Here is an 18081-nt window from a genome sequence, read left to right as displayed (position 1 = left end):
TACCCAGGACATTATACACATGTTAGTAAACAACATCAGTATTACCCAAGACATTATACAAATGTTAGTAAACAACATCAGTATTACCCAGGACATTATACAAATGTTAGTAAACAACATCAGTATTACCCAGGACATTATACACATGTTAGTAAACAACATCAGTATTACCCAGGACATTATACACATGTTAGTAAACAACATCAGTATTACCCAGGACATTATACACATGTTAGTAAACAACATCAGTATTACCCAAGACATTATACAAATGTTAGTAAACAACATCAGTATTATCCAGGACATTATACAAATGTTAGTAAACAACATCAGTATTACCCAGGACATTATACAAATGTTAGTAAACAACATCAGTATTACCCAGGACATTATACACATGTTAGTAAACAACATCAGTATTACCCAGGACATTATACAAATGTTAGTAAACAATATCAGTATTACCCAGAACATTATACAAATGTTAGTAAACAACATCAGTATTACCCAGGACATTATACAAATGTTAGTAAACAACATCAGTATTACCCAGGACATTATACACATGTTAGTAAACAACATCAGTATTACCCAAGACATTATACAAATGTTAGTAAACAATATCAGTATTACCCAGGACATTATACACATGTTAGTAAACAACATCAGTATTACCCAGGACATTATACAAATGTTAGTAAACAACATCAGTATTACCCAGAACATTATACACATGTTAGTAAACAACATCAGTATTACCCAAGACATTATACAAATGTTAGTAAACAATATCAGTATTACCCAGGACATTATACAAATGTTAGTAAACAACATCAGTATTACCCAGGACATTATACAAATGTTAGTAAACAACATCAGTATTACCCAGGACATTATACAAATGTTAGTAAACAATATCAGTATTACCCAGGACATTATACAAATGTTAGTAAACAATATCAGTATTACCCAGGATATTATACAAATGTTAGTAAACAACATCAGTATTACCCAGGACATTATACAAATGTTAGTAAACAACATCAGTATTACCCAGGACATTATACAAATGTTAGTAAACAACATCAGTATTACCCAGGACATCATACAAATGTTAGTAAACAACATCAGTATTACCCAGGACATTATACAAATGTTAGTAAACAACATCAGTATTACCCAGGACATTATACACATGTTAGTAAACAACATCAGTATTACCCAGGACATTATACAAATGTTAGTAAACAACATCAGTATTACCCAGGACATCATACAAATGTTAGTAAACAACATCAGTATTACCCAGGACATTATACAAATGTTAGTAAACAACATCAGTATTACCCAGGACATTATACAAATGTTAGTAAAGAATATCAGTATTACCCAGGATATTATACAAATGTTAGTATCAGTATTACAGGACATTATACAAATGTTAGTTACAACATCAGTATTACCCAGGACATTATACAAATGTTAGTAAACAACATCAGTATTACCCAGGACATTATACAAATGTTAGTAAACAACATCAGTATTACCCAGGACATTATACAAATGTTAGTAAACAACATCAGTATTACCCAGGACATTATACAAATGTTAGTAAACAACATCAGTATTACCCAGAACATTATACACATGTTAGTAAACAACATCAGTATTACCCAGGACATTATACAAATGTTAGTAAACAACATCAGTATTGCCCAGGATATTATACACATGTTAGTAAACAACATCAGTATTACCCAGGACATTATACAAATGTTAGTAAACAACATCAGTATTGCCCAGGACATTATACAAATGTTAGTAAACAACATCAGTATTACCCAGAACATTATACAAATGTTAGTAAACAATATCAGTATTACCCAGGACATTATACACATGTTAGTAAACAACATCAGTATTACCCAGGACATTATACAAATGTTAGTAAACAACATCAGTATTACCCAGGATATTATACAAATGTTAGTAAACAATATCAGTATTACCCAGGACATTATACACATGTTAGTAAACAACATCAGTATTACTAATTTAAATAAACAGGAATTTGGAAGAAGAACCAGAAGAATAAAAGTTAATTCTGAAAAAGTACAATATTCAAAATCACCAAAATAAATAAACAGTATCAGGTAACAATCATTAATAAGTCATTCTAACATTTTCCCTTGTTTGTGACCCCACGTGCTTAGCTGCAGTGAGGAGAAAAGAGAGAACAGGGCTTCTTCCATGCCTGTTTAACTTTTGTTTTGTCCCTCCTTTCGTTGTGTGTCTGTGTGTCAACCTTCTTTTTCTTGCTGTTGATTGAAAATTAAATAGAATCTTTTTTTGAAGATTTACCTCTGGTGTTCAGATCCAGAATCAATATTTATTTCATAGTTATAAAGTCAGTTAAATTATAATACTTGTACAATATTGTTTACTTTGTGCATGTTATTTTGTGTTATTGAGTGTTTTAGTTAAGTAAACTTTATTTATTGTACTGATACCATTAGTGCAGTTGTCAGAATATTTACCAAATTCTTGTGACTCCATTTTTTTCCAAATACCAATTCCTACACATTAGTAAAATGTTGTTGGGTAGACAGGGCTAAACTTAGTGATTTTTCTTTTCTCTTTTTTAAGGGATTTTTCATAAATAAATGTGTATTTTAAACCAAAACATCCAACCTGTGGTATAACCTCACTGATCTTTATAAATCCTGTAGAAAGCTTTGTTTTTAGAATGTACATGTTAATTACTAAGTAATATATTTTAATCTTTGTGCTTGTTTCAAGAAGTTGCATTTTAATAATTATTTTTTGAGTGTGTGTGTGTGTGTGTGTTAGTGTTTGCTTTCGCTCATTAATAACTAATCACTATTAATTGTAAAACATTGTCTTGTTAACTGGTTGTTTTTGACCCTTGTACTAAATGCACTTTTTATTTAATTCCAACAGACGTAGACAGTTGAGTAAAACACCTGGTGGTGAAACAACGACAAAACTCCTTGTCAATCCTTCAGACAGAGAGTTTACTACCCATCCAATGGACCCTGTTGAGTTGCGAAGGCTGAATTACCAAACCCCAGCCATGATGAATCATCCTCCCATTCCACTGACAGAGTTGGCCAATCACATTGAAATGTTAAAATCAAATGAAAATCTGAAATTTTCACAAGAATATGAGGTTTGTGAAAAACTTGTCCTACTTTCACAGCATCAGCTAGACAAACGTATTGATAGTAAATTTTATATGAGTTTCTCATGTTTATGACATTGTTCATTCTAAAATCTGTGAAAAGTTCTAAACATCATCACAAATAACTTTGCCTTGCTTGTTATCTTTAGTACTGTTTATTAAATGGTGGCAAAAGTTCTTTGGAACTTCTATAGTAAAGATTTCTTTCAAGAACACATTGAAATCAGATACTTTGTCAGAACATTTCTTACTCCTGAATTTGTGGGGAAAAAAATAAACAACATAAACACAACATTATCAGTATTATAAGCCCCATTTTAGTTTTGAGTGAAGAAATTTCTTTATGAGATGCTTAACACATAATGTGATCCAAGTGGAGGCATTTCTCACTACATCATCTTAATTCATGGCTTGACATGTTTTGTGTTAGGTGTACTTCAGAATGGAAGATTCAGCAAGATATGTTACAAATATATAAATAAAAGGACTGGACACAAGATAATGAAAGTCTTTACTGAAGCTCTTTTGGATTTACATCAGTGACATAAATGAAGAAAGAGTCATTAGATTATTTAAATTAGCAGATTACATAAAGTTTTATGTGTTGCTGACTATAAGGATATTGCTGCTTTGTGAAAGAATTTTAATTATTTGGTGAGTTTGGCAAATAGGTAACAAATAGCTTCTATTTATAAGCTTAAGATAATGCATTTGGAATATCCCAATTTAAATTATGAATGTAATTATGATGTGAATAACCTTAGCAGAAGAACAAGATCTTGGTGTTCTGGTTGATTAGTTTATTAAACTGTCAGAACTATGTGTTGTTGTTAGTGATATGGTAATAGAAGTTTAGGTTATATAAAGAAGTATTGAATCCAAATCTAAAAAATTTTATAATCTCATTTGTTTAGACCACATTTGGAGTATTGTGTTCAGTCTTTAATACTACCTTATAAAGGACATTGAATTGTTGGTAAGGAATCATAGAAGATCTACTATGATAATACCTAGGATGGAAAAGTTGTCATTTGAGGATAGGTTAATACTTCTAAAGGGATCATATTGAGGCATTTAAGATTGTTTAAGGTGCAATAATTTAAGGGAAGGATTGATAAATATTTGACTGATAATGGCTGGCTTTGAGTTTTTTCACGTTTGTTTAATTTAGTAGATAAGATGGTCTAGGTTGTCCAGAAGATCTCTTGATGCCCTTTAATGTTACAGAAAAACAAACAACAATGTGCATACAACACCTTTGGGTGACGAACAGTTGCCTTCACTGGAAAGTTGTGTTGCTCAAACTGGCTATATTCCAGGTTGACCACCTTACTTGAAGCTCTTTTACAAACTGGCTAAATCTTGCATTACTTAGTTAAATAAGTAACATCTGACTTGCTTAGAGCAGTTAGTGCTACCAAAGTGACTAGTCATTTTCATTTAAAAAGTAAGGGACATTCTAACCTTAAGATAAATCACCTGATCAACTTTTGCAGAAAGTAGCTGATGAATTTCATAAACAAAATACACCTTGACAGGTATATCCTCCATGGAAGAACCAGGAGCTATCTCTAAAGTACAGTACAAAATTATAGTAAAAATAAATTACAAACCTTCTTGACTGTATATCGTGTAATATATTAGAATAATCGACTCATTCCCTAAACAAATCATTAAAATTCTAGAATATACAAGAAAGGAGTGTATTATATCCCATTGTTCTGTATTGTGCACACAGTAATAAAGGTAAAGGATTTATTGGAAACAAAGTGTTAATTTAACCAAGGATCATAAGCTAAACAAGAAGGATTAACTGTTACAACAAATATTAAAATATGATTCACTAATTTTAAGTTTGAATAGCAACAAATATGATACTGACTGCTTTAACTACATTTAGTCCATAGAACCTGGGCAGCAGTTTACTTGGGAGAATTCCAACTTGGAGGTTAACAAACCTAAGAATCGGTATGCTAATGTTATTGCTTACGACCACAGTCGAGTGGTGCTGCAACCTCTACAAGATATTCCAGGCTCAAATTACATCAATGCTAATTACTGTGATGGTTACAGAAAGCAGAATGCCTATATTGCTACTCAGGGACCTCTACCAGAAACGTTTGGAGACTTCTGGAGAATGGCTTGGGAACAGCGTTCAGTCTCTATCGTCATGATGACAAAATTGGAAGAAAGAACCAGAATTAAAGTAAGTTTGTTTTTTATCATTTAGTTCTACACTATGATCTAGCAGTTCATATACAAACACTATTACTTTTTTGTATATTTTTAAGAAACATTTTACAATCTGTGCAAGTGTTGTCATTTGATCATCTGGAAATTTGAATCTGATCGCAGTATCTAACTCGAGATACATACAATTTTTGTTTGAATTAGTTTTTCTATGGAAACCTGGTATTCATAAAATATACTCAGATCTAATCAGGTTCATAGAGTTAAACAAAATTAAATTGTTTAGTTATCATCTGTTTAGTTCTTTCTTGTTTGACCTTTTATTTATAGTGTGACCAGTACTGGCCCAGTAGAGGTACAGATACTTATGGAGTAATGCATGTCACTTTGACAGATGTACAGGAATTGGCAACATACTGTATACGAACCTTTACATTACAGAGGGTAAGTCATGGTTAACTTTCACCTATTTTAAACAAAATAATGAGTTATCTTAAACTATGTTATGCAGAATAGTTCTGAAAAATTTGTTGTGTCAATAAAGCTTTAATTTGTTTGATTTTTCAATAACATATCTTGTTTTCTCTCTCTTCCAATAGATGGGATACTCAGAGAAGAGGGAGATTCGACAGTTTCAGTTTACAGCATGGCCAGATCATGGAGTGCCAGATCATCCCACACCTTTCTTGATCTTTCTGAGACGAGTTCGGTCCATGAATCCCCCAGATGCTGGACCTATCATTGTGCATTGCAGGTAACATTCAAATATCTTTATGACCTTCTCATTTTTACCTGGTTGTCATCCTTTAAAAGATTTGAAAAACTATAAAGTGCATGTTTTAGAGAAATTTAAAAGGATAATCTCTTGTGAAAAGAAATTCTATTACTTCAAATATTCAGTGATAAAGTTCTTTGCGAGCCAATGAAAATATTGTAAATGTTTTGCCACTGACTTCACAAGAAGACACTTTTATAAGTTAAAAATATATGAATATGATATAAGTGAAATCAGAAAAAATAATACCAATGATTTCAGTACATTTGTTGGAAAATAACTACGCATTTTTTATAAGGTACAAGAAAAAAACGTGTTCGTTGTTTAGTGAGTTAGCTATTTTGAAAGTAAAATAATGGTTATTTTATCATCATTGTTCAATTACTTGATGTGTGATGTTTACATTGTAGTGCTGGAGTTGGAAGAACTGGTTGCTTTGTTGTCATTGATTCCATGTTGGAGAGGCTTAAACATGAAAACACAGTTGACATATATGGCCATGTCACATGTTTGAGGGCCCAGAGGAATTACATGGTACAGACAGAAGACCAATACATTTTAATCTATGATGCTGTTTTAGATGCTGTTCTCTCTGGAAATACTGAAGTTCCTGCCCAAAATCTTTATTCCCACATACAGCAGCTAATGGAGGTTGTGCCAGGAGATAACAGTACTGGCATGGAAATAGAATTTAAGGTGTGGTTTACTGTGTTGTTTGATTAGAAAATCAGAAATTCTTTAAAGATACTTGAATTATTCATTGCAGTTTTTTTAGGTAAAAAAGAAACAGTAAAATATGCAATTATTTCTCTACCATTTTAATCCATAGAATTAATTACACTGGGTTATAGTTTACAATTAGCTGTAATGTTTCTAATCATTAGCGTCTTTTACTATTGTAATAATTATAATCAATGAACAAAATGCATCTTTGTGCACAGCTTGTCTCTGTTCTCTTCTTTATTTCTGTGATATATAATTCCTGCATACACTTAACTGTAGCTTGTAACAACAGTCTCATTTAAAGTCAGTTGCTTGTGACACAGTTAACAAGAAAAGTGTAAGTTTTATCACTGCAATGAGCTTTATTTTTGTCTTCTTTATTAATATGAATTTTTTTGCCAACAGAAATATTATTTTGTATATGTCATTTACTATTCCTTTCAGAGGTTAACAAGCATAAAGACAGCCTCTGCTAAGTTTATTAGTGCCAATCTTCCAGTCAACAAGTTCAAAAATAGATTAATGAATATCTTGCCTTGTAAGTAATATCCGTTCAAAGTTTTTTTTAAAGTTTTGTTTGTGAGTAATTATGCCGAGAAACTACAATCATGAGTAACTGAGCCAGGCTTCTAGTTAAAAAAAAAAAATCTTTGTAAAGTAGTTCTGTGTTGTAACTTTAATATTAATTCTTTAAGATTCTTTAGTGTAATGGTAATTTATCTTTCAAGAATATTTTATAAATATATATAAGTACATGATTATGAAATTTTAAACTTCATTTTTAGATAGAGAAGTTTGCTATAGCCATCTCTGTTTACTAATTTACTCTCAAAAATAATCAACATTGTCTTTTAGTTCTCAAAGATAGGATGTAGTAAAAATGTTCTTTGTTAAATGTGTTAGCTTAAGATGAAGAAGCATTATGTTGTTGTGAAGTAAAAATATTTAAATAAACAGTAGATCCTTTATTTGTAGCACTTCATCTTGTTTTTCATTTGTTTCAATTCTGAGATTACCAAAATATTTTACTCCTTCTAAATAACTTTTTCATAAAAATTTAATTTAATTTAAGAAATCAATTAAAAAATAGAGATAATGTTTATTGATCGTTACTTTGTAAAGCTGTTATTAATTAACATTTATTGATTTATCTATTAATCAATATTTCTCAACAGATGAAGCCACGCGAGTTTGTCTCCAGCCGATTCGTGGAGTTGATGGATCAGATTATATCAATGCCAGCTTTATTGATGTAAGTTTATTTATTACATCACCACATACATTCAATTGATGGATCAGATTATATCAATGCCAGCTTTATTGATGTAAGTTTATTTATTACATCACCACATACATTCAATTGATGGATCAGATTATATCAATGCCAACTTTAAAAATATATATGTAAAAACGGCTTGTTTGGGTTGAGAAAATTCGGTTATTGTCAGGTTCACAAAAAAAACCTGATAATGACCAAAGAAGGTTGAAACATTGTTCGCTCCTCTACATAAAAATTTTCTCAACCTAAACCAGCTGCTTTTACATATGTTTTTCTCTACAAGTGGGTTTTCTCATCATCACTGACAATGCCAGCTTTATTGATGTAAGTTTCTTTATTACATCACCATATACATTCATTTATGAAGTACCAGTTTCAGGATGTATCAACTGTTTTGTGGTGTTCAAGCATCATTAAACTTTTATCAGTTACTAACTTGATCGAGGTAAGTAGTGGTTTCAAAAAAATGTTTTAGCAACTCAAGTTCAACCAGCATATGTTGTGTTAATTTTCTGACAATAGACAAATGTAATTACAGTGAGTTTTTATCATATTTCTTTGTTTTCTTTTTAAACATCATTGCAATCAGCATAACAGTTGTCTGCTTTCCTATGTATCAATAAATTTTAATGTATAAAACCGTTCCATAAAGAAAACTTAGAGTAATAACTGTAGCAGGCTAATTGTCTGAAGTGATCAGTTTGAAGATGATTTTTGAGCTTATGTAAATGTTTTTTAAACCATAGTTAACAAAACTTATTCTGAGCACTTTCTCAGTTATCCAGACCCAATGTTACAACTAATTGATGCTTTTAGAAAACAAGACAGAAGATTTATTAACATAAATTTAATCAAGTTTGAAATATTTCTATGTTTAATATGGCAATTTTTGCAAAACATTTACATTCAGTGTATTATATGCTTAGTTCAACTTGAAGATGTATCAAAATAGAGAAATCAAATGCTAGAAAGACTCTTTGTGATTTAATAAAAATGTTGTTGTTTTTTATCCCCTAAGATATATAACTATATAAACTACTTAATTTCTTGTACATTCCAAAATAGGTCCTATATGCTTTGCTTCAACATCATTCTGTATATAATTATATTTTGTGTGATAAGATTATTTCTCTGACGTCTAAAAGGTTCTTAATATTAGTAGTTTTCAGGAAAGTATATTTTTCACTCTAGGGTTACAAGTATCAGAATGCTTACATTGCTACTCAGGGTCCGCTACCAGAAACAACTGAAGATTTCTGGAGGATGTTGTGGGAGCACAACTCAAACATTGTTGTTATGTTGACAAAACTTAAAGAAGTTGGTCGGGTAAGAGAGTATTAGATGTCAATTTTATTTATTCAATTTCAAATAATCCTGAGTCTGGATAGGTGGTTGTAGTTCTTCATGATCTATGGGCATTTTTTAATTGTCCATTAAATGGAAACCCTTTTATTCCTCACTTTTTTCTTGGACTTAAACTCATTACTTTGTGAAAATGTTAAAATTTACCCTTTCTGAACATGTATATATATATATAATTTTACTTCACTATTCCAGGAAAAGTGTCACCAATATTGGCCAAGTGAGCGATCACAGAGATACCTGTATTATGTGGTTGACCCTATTACAGAATACAACATGCCACAATACATCTTGAGAGAATTTAAAGTCACAGATGCCCGGGTAAGAATACTAGGATGAAAACAAATACACTCTTGATTGGATACCAATAGATATGTACCCATTTTTGGGTACCAACAGATATACCTATGTTGGAATACAAATAGATGTACTCATGTTGGGATACAAACTGATATAAAAGTACTTCATTGCCACTCAGGTTTTGTTGTATAGACAAAGAGATATCAAAATTAAAGATCAGATTAAACAGTTGCCAAGTTTCTTTATTTTGTTTTAAGAGGGTGATGTTTCAAACTAGCATTTTTCATCAGGTTGTGCATCTTATAACCAGGATTTTTAATGATTGTTTCACCTATTTTTTAAATGTCGGGATACCAACAGTTTCACTCATATTGTATATCACTATTCTAAAGACGTTTCTAAGGCATAATAAATTGGCTTGAATTTTTAGTGTGGATAACAGTTGAGAATTTAATCAAGTAATTGGGAAGCTGTGTTGCTGGTTTTATACAGTTTTACAGATAAGTTATTTTGGGTACCTTGTGTTTATCATTTTTTGTTTTGTTTTTTTAACTTTTGTAAATGATGAAATGTTTCTTGCACGATCTAATAAGTGTTTATTGAAACCTAGGATGGCCAGTCAAGAACAATTCGTCAGTTTCATTTCACTGATTGGCCAGAACAGGGAGTGCCCAAGTCAGGAGAAGGATTTATTGAATTCATTGGACAAGTTCACAAGACTAAAGAGCAGTTTGGTCAAGAAGGTCCAATTACTGTTCATTGCAGGTAGGAGAACTTATAGTTATTCCCTGTGAGGTGCATTGCAGGCATGAAAACTTCCACTATTCCTTAAGTTTTCAACTTAAGTGATTCTTAATGGTGGATAAGTTTTGAAACATTAGATTCATAAATGATTCATGTGCCACTGAAATAAATTAGTATTTCTATGTAATGGAAAAGGTTTATGTTTCTTAAGTGTACTTGTAGTTGTAAAATAAATTAAAGATTTTTCAGATGTAAGTAACTTCTGAAATAGATTTTGTATTTCTCATTAATCCATGAATTATGAAATTATTTATGTATTTTTCTGTAATTAATTTCAATCTACTTGATTTGAAATTACAGTACAACAAAAAGTATGTTTTTTTTTTATTATTTTGTGATTTGTTTTCCCATACATCAAAATTATCTAAGTGTGTTTATGAATACTTGAATATGTAGCAGTGTATTATTCTGTTTAAGCATTTTTGTACAACTTATAAACCGTTTAATGATTCAGTGCTGGAGTTGGTCGAACAGGAGTGTTTATCACCCTCAGTATTGTATTGGAAAAAATGCAGTATGAGGGATTTGTGGACCTCTTCCAGACAGTCCGGACCCTGAGAACCCAACGACCAGGAATGGTTCAAACAGAGGTAAGCATGTTCAGTACAAACGTGTGTTAGTTGGCACACTTAATATCTCCTGGCTTTCACTCTTTGTGATGTTTCATCTCTCATATTATGCACTATGTACAGCTGAATCTCTGTGTACTTTCAGAATTGTGTGTCATTTGTTCAAAAAAACAATTAATTTTACTACAATTTCTACTTTTGTATGAGTTGTAGATGTGTAGATATCTCTCCAGAGTAGTTAGCAGTAATCTTGGTTTTAAGGTAATAGCATTATTTAATTTCATAATTGTGTACTGCACTGTTGTAACAGAACTTATTGTTAATGAAACATTTTTCTTATATGCATTCAAATGGTGCTCTGATTCCAAAAAATATAACAGGGTTACCTTTGGTATTCCAGAGCAATTTTCTGAAGATTTACTTTTGTTGGAGCTATCTAACATAGGTATCATCTGAAAGAAACTTGTCTGCTTTATGACGTTTTCTAAGATGTAGTAGTTTATTATAAAACATTTTATGAATCTGTTAACATGCTGCCATTTATCAATTTGTGACTTTAAGAAGAATCAATTTATGATTCTGTTAAATTGTTACCATGTATCAGCTTATGATTCCATAAACATTTTTGTCTGCCAATTTATAATTCTGTTAAAATACTAATATATAGGAGCTTGTGATTTTTTATGCATCTTACTATGTAGCAACAGCAAAAGGCTTTCAGTTGTTTGTTTGTTTGTTTTTCTTTTTACGATACAGGACCAGTACCAGTTTAGCTACAGAGCAGCATTAGAATACCTTGGCTCATTTGACCACTATGCAAATTAGCCTTCACATCAGTTTGGCCAGTGAGTGTTGTGTCTGTGTACTCATACTTGAGACTTGCTGAAGAAAATTGTTTTCCTAATCTTACCACTTTCAACAGTTAGTCAATACTCGCACTTGGGACTTGCCGAAAAATATATGTCTACCCTTACCACTCAGTGATTAAAGTGTTGTGTGTGTGTGTGTGTACTTGCACATGAGACTTGCTGAAAAATATGATTCTCATACCCTTACCATTGTGAGCGATCAAAGTGTTGTGTCTGTGTACACACACTTGAGACTTGCTGAAAAATATCGTGTCTAACCATACCACTGTGAATAATTAAAGTGTTGTGTTTGTGTGCACACACTGAAACATGGTGAAGAATAAGGTTCTCCTAATCCTACCATTGTCAACAATTAGTGTTGTGTTAATATACTCACACTTGAGACATGCTGAACAACAAGTTTTCCTAATCCTACCATTGTCAACAATTAGTGTTGTGTTAATATACTCACACTTGAGACATGCTGAACAACAACAGTTTTCCTAATTCTACCATTGTCAACAATTAGTGTTGTGTTAATATACTCACACTTGAGACATGCTGAACAACAACAGTTTTCCTAATCCTACCATTGTCAACAAGTGTTTACTTACACTGGAGACTTACTGGAGAATATTGTTCTACTAATCTTACCATTGTCCTCAAGTAAAGTGTCTTGTTAATATATTCCCCTTATGTGAGCATGCACAAACACACACTTGAATCTTGCTGGAGAACATCATTCTCCTAATTTGGTCATCTAAAACTTCGTCTACAAGAGAAAGAAATGTGAACTAAAACTTAGTGAAATAAACTTTATCATTTCACTTCCTGGTCTCAGGTTCACTAGAGAGCACGTGTTCTGTTGATGCATGATGTAGTCTCACTGCTTGTGCTCTTTCTTATCATTGAAATGAAAACAACAAAGGTGGTGATCTCGTTCAAGTCTCAAGGCACTCACTGCCACAGTTCATTATCCCATGCTCAAGACTCAGACGTTGCCTTGTGATGTGTTGTGATGGAAATGTCTCTAGCTGCTGTGATGGTTGCCACTTTAGTCAAAGCTGCTCTTTTTTTCAACTAGTGTTACAAATTACTAAGAATGCTTAATTGGTGACCTCCAATTTCTGTGTGGTCCTCTATTGTTTGATATCAAACAACATTCCTGGGAAATTGGAAATGAGATTATTGTACTCAAACTAGCATAATAGATTTGGAACTTTCTATGTTGTAAACAAGGTGTGTTTCAATGAGCTTGTTTACCAAACTTAAGTGATGTTTACTTAAACAACTAAATGTAATACTTGTCTTTTTTTTCTTGATATTTTGTTTTTCCTTAAGTATTATTGCAAGAACAAAATTTTAAATGTTATCTGTAGTAGTTTTATTGACTAGACACACTCTTCCAGTTCCTTAGGTGTTCAGACTGTAACAGTTATAAAACTTGCAGTTCAGATAAACCACAAGTAATTCTAGAAATACTCCAACAGTAACTACAGTCAGTAGGTTTAAGTTGATGGAAGGTAAGGAACCTCCACACTTTTGGTAAATTTATTTTTTAAAATTCATACATAGTTTATGATGATGCATACCTTTCATTATTTTTGTATTTGTACATTAATATTTGAATTCCCTGTGGTATTGTGGTAAGTAATTTTATGTAATATTTTGTTACCACACACTGTGGTATAATCATGCCACTTAAAAACGAAAGGTATAATTATTTTATCGTGTATCTAGTTAATTCAATATAGGTGTTCCAGTTTATGCCCCCTTCCCTTTCTGTGACATCAGAGTCACATGATTGCAATGATGAACAAGAATAGTTGTATGCTTTAAAGCATTCTAGAATACTTTCTTACAATACAATGTTTGCCGAGCTTATAAAATTTTTTAGTGTAGGTGATCTGTGACTTCTTTTTTTTAATGGCATGAAATGTACCAGCTTAAGTACGTCTATTATGTCATGCTAACCCATAATGCAGTAGAATAGAAGTGAAAATCTAATTCATCTGATATGGAAGCACCTTCGTTTAATATTTTTTTCAACAGATAATGAACATTTTGTGTTCATAAGTTAAAGAACCTGTTCATTGTTTTTATTTGTTTGAAACTAATGATTGCGTATAATTGTACTACAATTAGCATGATTCATGTGGAAGTAGTTGTCCATTGCCTAGATTTATTGTTTATTTCACAATTTTAGATTTAAAATCTGAATATTTGTCAAAGTTTCCATTCCCACAGTCTTTGAACAGAAAAACTGTATGGGAGAAGAATTACTAGTCCTTTTCTGTTTTTATGGGTGATGTGACAGTCTACTTGGAAGAGCTGAAACAAGTTTTTACTTTTTAATTGTTTTTTTAAAAAAAACAACATTTTTCAACCTCTAAGAGTAATGAGGTTTTGAAACGGACATTCTCAAGTTTAGAGATTACTGATGTATTTTCTTGTTTAACTGTTAATATAATAATACATTCCTTTTTATTTTGTTCCATATAAATCAAAAGAGACAACATTTAGTAATAGTAGACACCTAAAGCAACAGTATACTGTAAACAAGTGTAAATACTTAGAACAGATTAGCATTAAATGAAAAATTGGCTACTTGTAGATTTGATCAATTAGTATCTACAAAGATTTTTGAAACATTTTAAAAATTACTTCAGGAAAAGTTGCATCACATCACCATAAAATGAGAAGTACATGATATTGTAAACAGTGATAAAGGAAAGCAAAGATAGTAGAGTGCCTTTTATTGATTAACAATGTTTAATAATATGTTGTGGATGATATTTTAAAGGCAAGTTAATGAGACCATTATTTAAACCAGATAATCCTGATTATACTACTCTAGCTATCTCAGGTTAAGTTTAATAAGGAACTCTGCAAAGTTATTTACGTTATCTTGAAAAGAGGAAAATATGTATCTCCAACCATATGTCTAAACAGGTTCTAATTAAAGTCTCAGTACACTTGATTTGTTTCTTGTGGCTTGTTTCCTCTTCTGTATTAACACAACTGGTCTATAAGTAGCTACATACAGGTTTATTTCTCATCCAATAAAGGTACTTGGGAATTTGGCTAGTTTACTTTCTAATTCTATAAATAAATGACTTTATAACTTTTTTTTAAATTTTAATATAACTTTTGTTCTACTTATATTAAATGTAGGAGGTGGATAATTAGTCTCTCGCGCGTGGTACGGGCAAGCTAGCTTTCTTCTTCAGAAACAACTTGAAAAGTTCTATATTTTGAAAGCACTCGTGTTTCGTATTTATTGATTCATCTAACGTATTTATCTTGTGTGTGCTGAAAATAAAATAATTTTATGGTTTATATAGCAATGTCATGTTCATGTTTGTTAACGTTAGGCTTCGATTAGAAACATGATCACGAACTATATACCGTTTACATTTGTGAGCATTAGGCCTAGATCAGCCTCGCTACTGGGTGCTATATAAAGCTACACATTTATGTACGTTAGGCCTAAATTAGCATCGCTACCGGTTGCTATCGACAGCTTCACAATTGTGGGCATTAACGGTGTGACTGCATGTCATCTGCTCCATACTTAGATTAAGAAAAAAATACAGAGCTTTCTACCATTAACATTTCCCGTACTTTTGTTAAAATTACGACCTTTTGCAATGAATTTTATTATATTAAAGTATTTTAAACCTTATTATTTATTGTTGCTGTTCTCTGATAAGAAACGATACATTATATAAGTGTATGAAAATTCTACAGCTAGTTACTACGATATATACTTGAAGCTATATTCCTCTTTAATTCCGAAAGCATGTTATGTGGTGTGCTTCATCTATCACATATTTACATTATATAATTATGCTCAAAAGAAATTAGTCATACAATTATCAAAACGTTTGGTATGTGCCCATTGCGAGAATAACCTCGAATTTTAACGTTATAAGCCCTCACGATTACCGTTGAGCTTGGTAAAACAAAACACCGTTTGGTTTGTTGTTAAGCACATGGCTGGGCGGCGGCTTATATTTACTGTGCCCACTGCAATGATCGAACCTCTAATTTTAGTATTATGAACCCGTAAACTTACTACGTAGCCATTGAACATTTGCATAATACCATCCCCACGAACACAAAGCCGTAGATAATTTTGTAAAACATAAATTTATTTTACTTGTTTTTTCATTTAGCTATTTATCAAGACATAACCCACAATTCCCAAAAATCACTTTACAAGCTACAAATATTTGAACATTTTAAAAAACATTTTTTTATGTGGAAGTTTTAACATTAACGTAAATATCTTTGATGTAGAGGTGGGATATACTAACTTTTCTGGAAAATTAAAAGTGCCTTTATTCTCTTTCAAAACACTATCACACTCAAAATGGGCATGCTTCAGATAATGATTAAACGTTATTAAAACTAGACCAAAAAAAACGCAACTGCTTCTTTGGACTTTCTGTAAATACCATAAAATGATTAATGTAAATTCCAAATTTATAAACGTGTTATTTGATACAAAGGAACTTTTCTCGCATTTTTTTTTTTTTTTTCATAATTAAAGCTTTTAAATAAATCACTGTCAGCTGCAGCAGAGACTCCTGTTCTTATTAGCCTCCTCGGTGTGGATTCCTGTACGTGGTGAGGGGACCTCCCAGGGAAGGTTCTGTTCTATCTGGTTACCTTCTCTGGGATCTAAACATCCACCCACGTGTTTGCCGTGTGTGGCGACCCGTGAAGGGGAGGAGAGGATCCTGGTGGTTGAGGGGTCCAACCCTAACACACCACTTTGGCTTTGAATTCCTGTAGACGGGCGGCCTTTGGGTGGCCCCCCTTGGGTCAATCGGCTGGTCCACTTGGGCTAGAGTCAACCAAGTACCAGTGTTGGAAGTTCTCAACGGGTGTTGTGGACATTGTGCCTGATGCTGGTGTTTGGGTATAGTGCTCACGAAACCCTGGCATTGCTGCATTGTCCTTGCGTGACTTTGTAGTGCGTCCCCTTGTAGGGGTCCATGGTGGGTGGGGTAAGTGGGTACCGAAATTTTTCTTTTTTCCTATGGATCCTCCTTCAAAAAATTTAAATAAAATAGTGAAAAAACAGTCAATGGGTAAGCGACCACGTCTTGAAGACTCTGAACAGCAATCTTCAACATCTGTAACACACGTACCTCATTTTCTTATATTACATTCTCTTTCGGAAAAACCTTTAGGGCAATTGTCCCCTTTTTTTATTCAGAAGGGACTAGAGGGACTTGCTGGCTCTCCAAAGTCGGTAAAGAAGCTTTGATCTGGAGACATATTGGTTGAAACATCCACATCCAAACACAGTGAACTCCTCTTGAATTCAAAGGCAATTGAGGATATACCTATTGAGGTTACACCTCATGCTACTTTGAATTCATCATGAGGAGTTATTGTTGAAAGGGATTTGAAGAACGTCCCCGAGTCAGAGATTCTCGCCGGTCTCTCCACTCAAGGAGTTTCTGCAGTGAGGCGCATCTCCACTCGCAAAGATGGAGTTACACTGCCAACAAATACCCTCGTTTTGACATTTACTTCATCACGTGCACCTGCCACCATCAAGGCAGGTTATCTCATTTGCAGGGTACGGCCATACATTCCAAATCCTCTCCGATGTTTCCAATGTCAGAGATTCAGCCACTCAAAGACATCATGTCGTGATTCCCTGACATGTGCTCGTTGTGGGGGCAAGGACCACGATGCCTATGAATCAGGAAAAACATTCTCCTGCCAGATCCGGTTAAAGACAATCAGAAGGACATCAAGAGAAGCAAGAGACTTCAAATAAAGATTTGACTAATCTTTATTCTCACCCCTCCTACTTTCGTTCCTGCCCAAAATGGTTGGAGGAAAAAGAGGTGCAACATTTGAAAACGATACATAACATTAGTTATCCTGAGGCTCGGAAATTGCTGCCCACCACTCCATCTCGGACATATGCTGCTGCACTTCATTCCACAACTACAGTAGGAGTGCAGACAGATCTCTCTGTGCCTCCAAGAGAATCGTTTTCACAA

At 32.7% G+C, this 18081-nt stretch overlaps 1 protein-coding gene across 9 annotated transcripts in view; it reads left to right on the top strand.

The window, feature by feature from the left end:
* Positions 1 to 15391, top strand: part of LOC143248730 (tyrosine-protein phosphatase Lar-like) — a 242986-nt gene extending 227595 nt beyond the window's left edge. For all 9 annotated transcript variants that reach the window (XM_076497397.1, XM_076497396.1, XM_076497401.1 and 6 more), the window contains 12 exons: positions 2962 to 3190; positions 5103 to 5408; positions 5723 to 5836; positions 5992 to 6146; positions 6578 to 6863; positions 7335 to 7428; positions 8066 to 8142; positions 9361 to 9495; positions 9727 to 9852; positions 10442 to 10596; positions 11090 to 11225; positions 11961 to 15391. In XM_076497397.1, coding sequence (XP_076353512.1) covers positions 2962 to 3190; positions 5103 to 5408; positions 5723 to 5836; positions 5992 to 6146; positions 6578 to 6863; positions 7335 to 7428; positions 8066 to 8142; positions 9361 to 9495; positions 9727 to 9852; positions 10442 to 10596; positions 11090 to 11225; positions 11961 to 12029 — 1882 coding nt within the window. In that variant the 3' untranslated portion in view covers positions 12030 to 15391. The remainder of the gene's footprint in view (positions 1 to 2961; positions 3191 to 5102; positions 5409 to 5722; positions 5837 to 5991; positions 6147 to 6577; positions 6864 to 7334; positions 7429 to 8065; positions 8143 to 9360; positions 9496 to 9726; positions 9853 to 10441; positions 10597 to 11089; positions 11226 to 11960) is intronic.
* The last annotated feature ends 2690 nt before the right edge of the window (positions 15392 to 18081 follow it).

The sequence above is a fragment of the Tachypleus tridentatus genome, chromosome 4 (assembly GCF_004210375.1).
Source record: "Tachypleus tridentatus isolate NWPU-2018 chromosome 4, ASM421037v1, whole genome shotgun sequence".
NCBI classification, from domain to species: domain Eukaryota; kingdom Metazoa; phylum Arthropoda; class Merostomata; order Xiphosura; family Limulidae; genus Tachypleus; species Tachypleus tridentatus.
The sequence above is the reverse complement of the archived record's forward strand: the minus strand, read 5'-3'. Positions and strand labels throughout refer to the sequence as shown.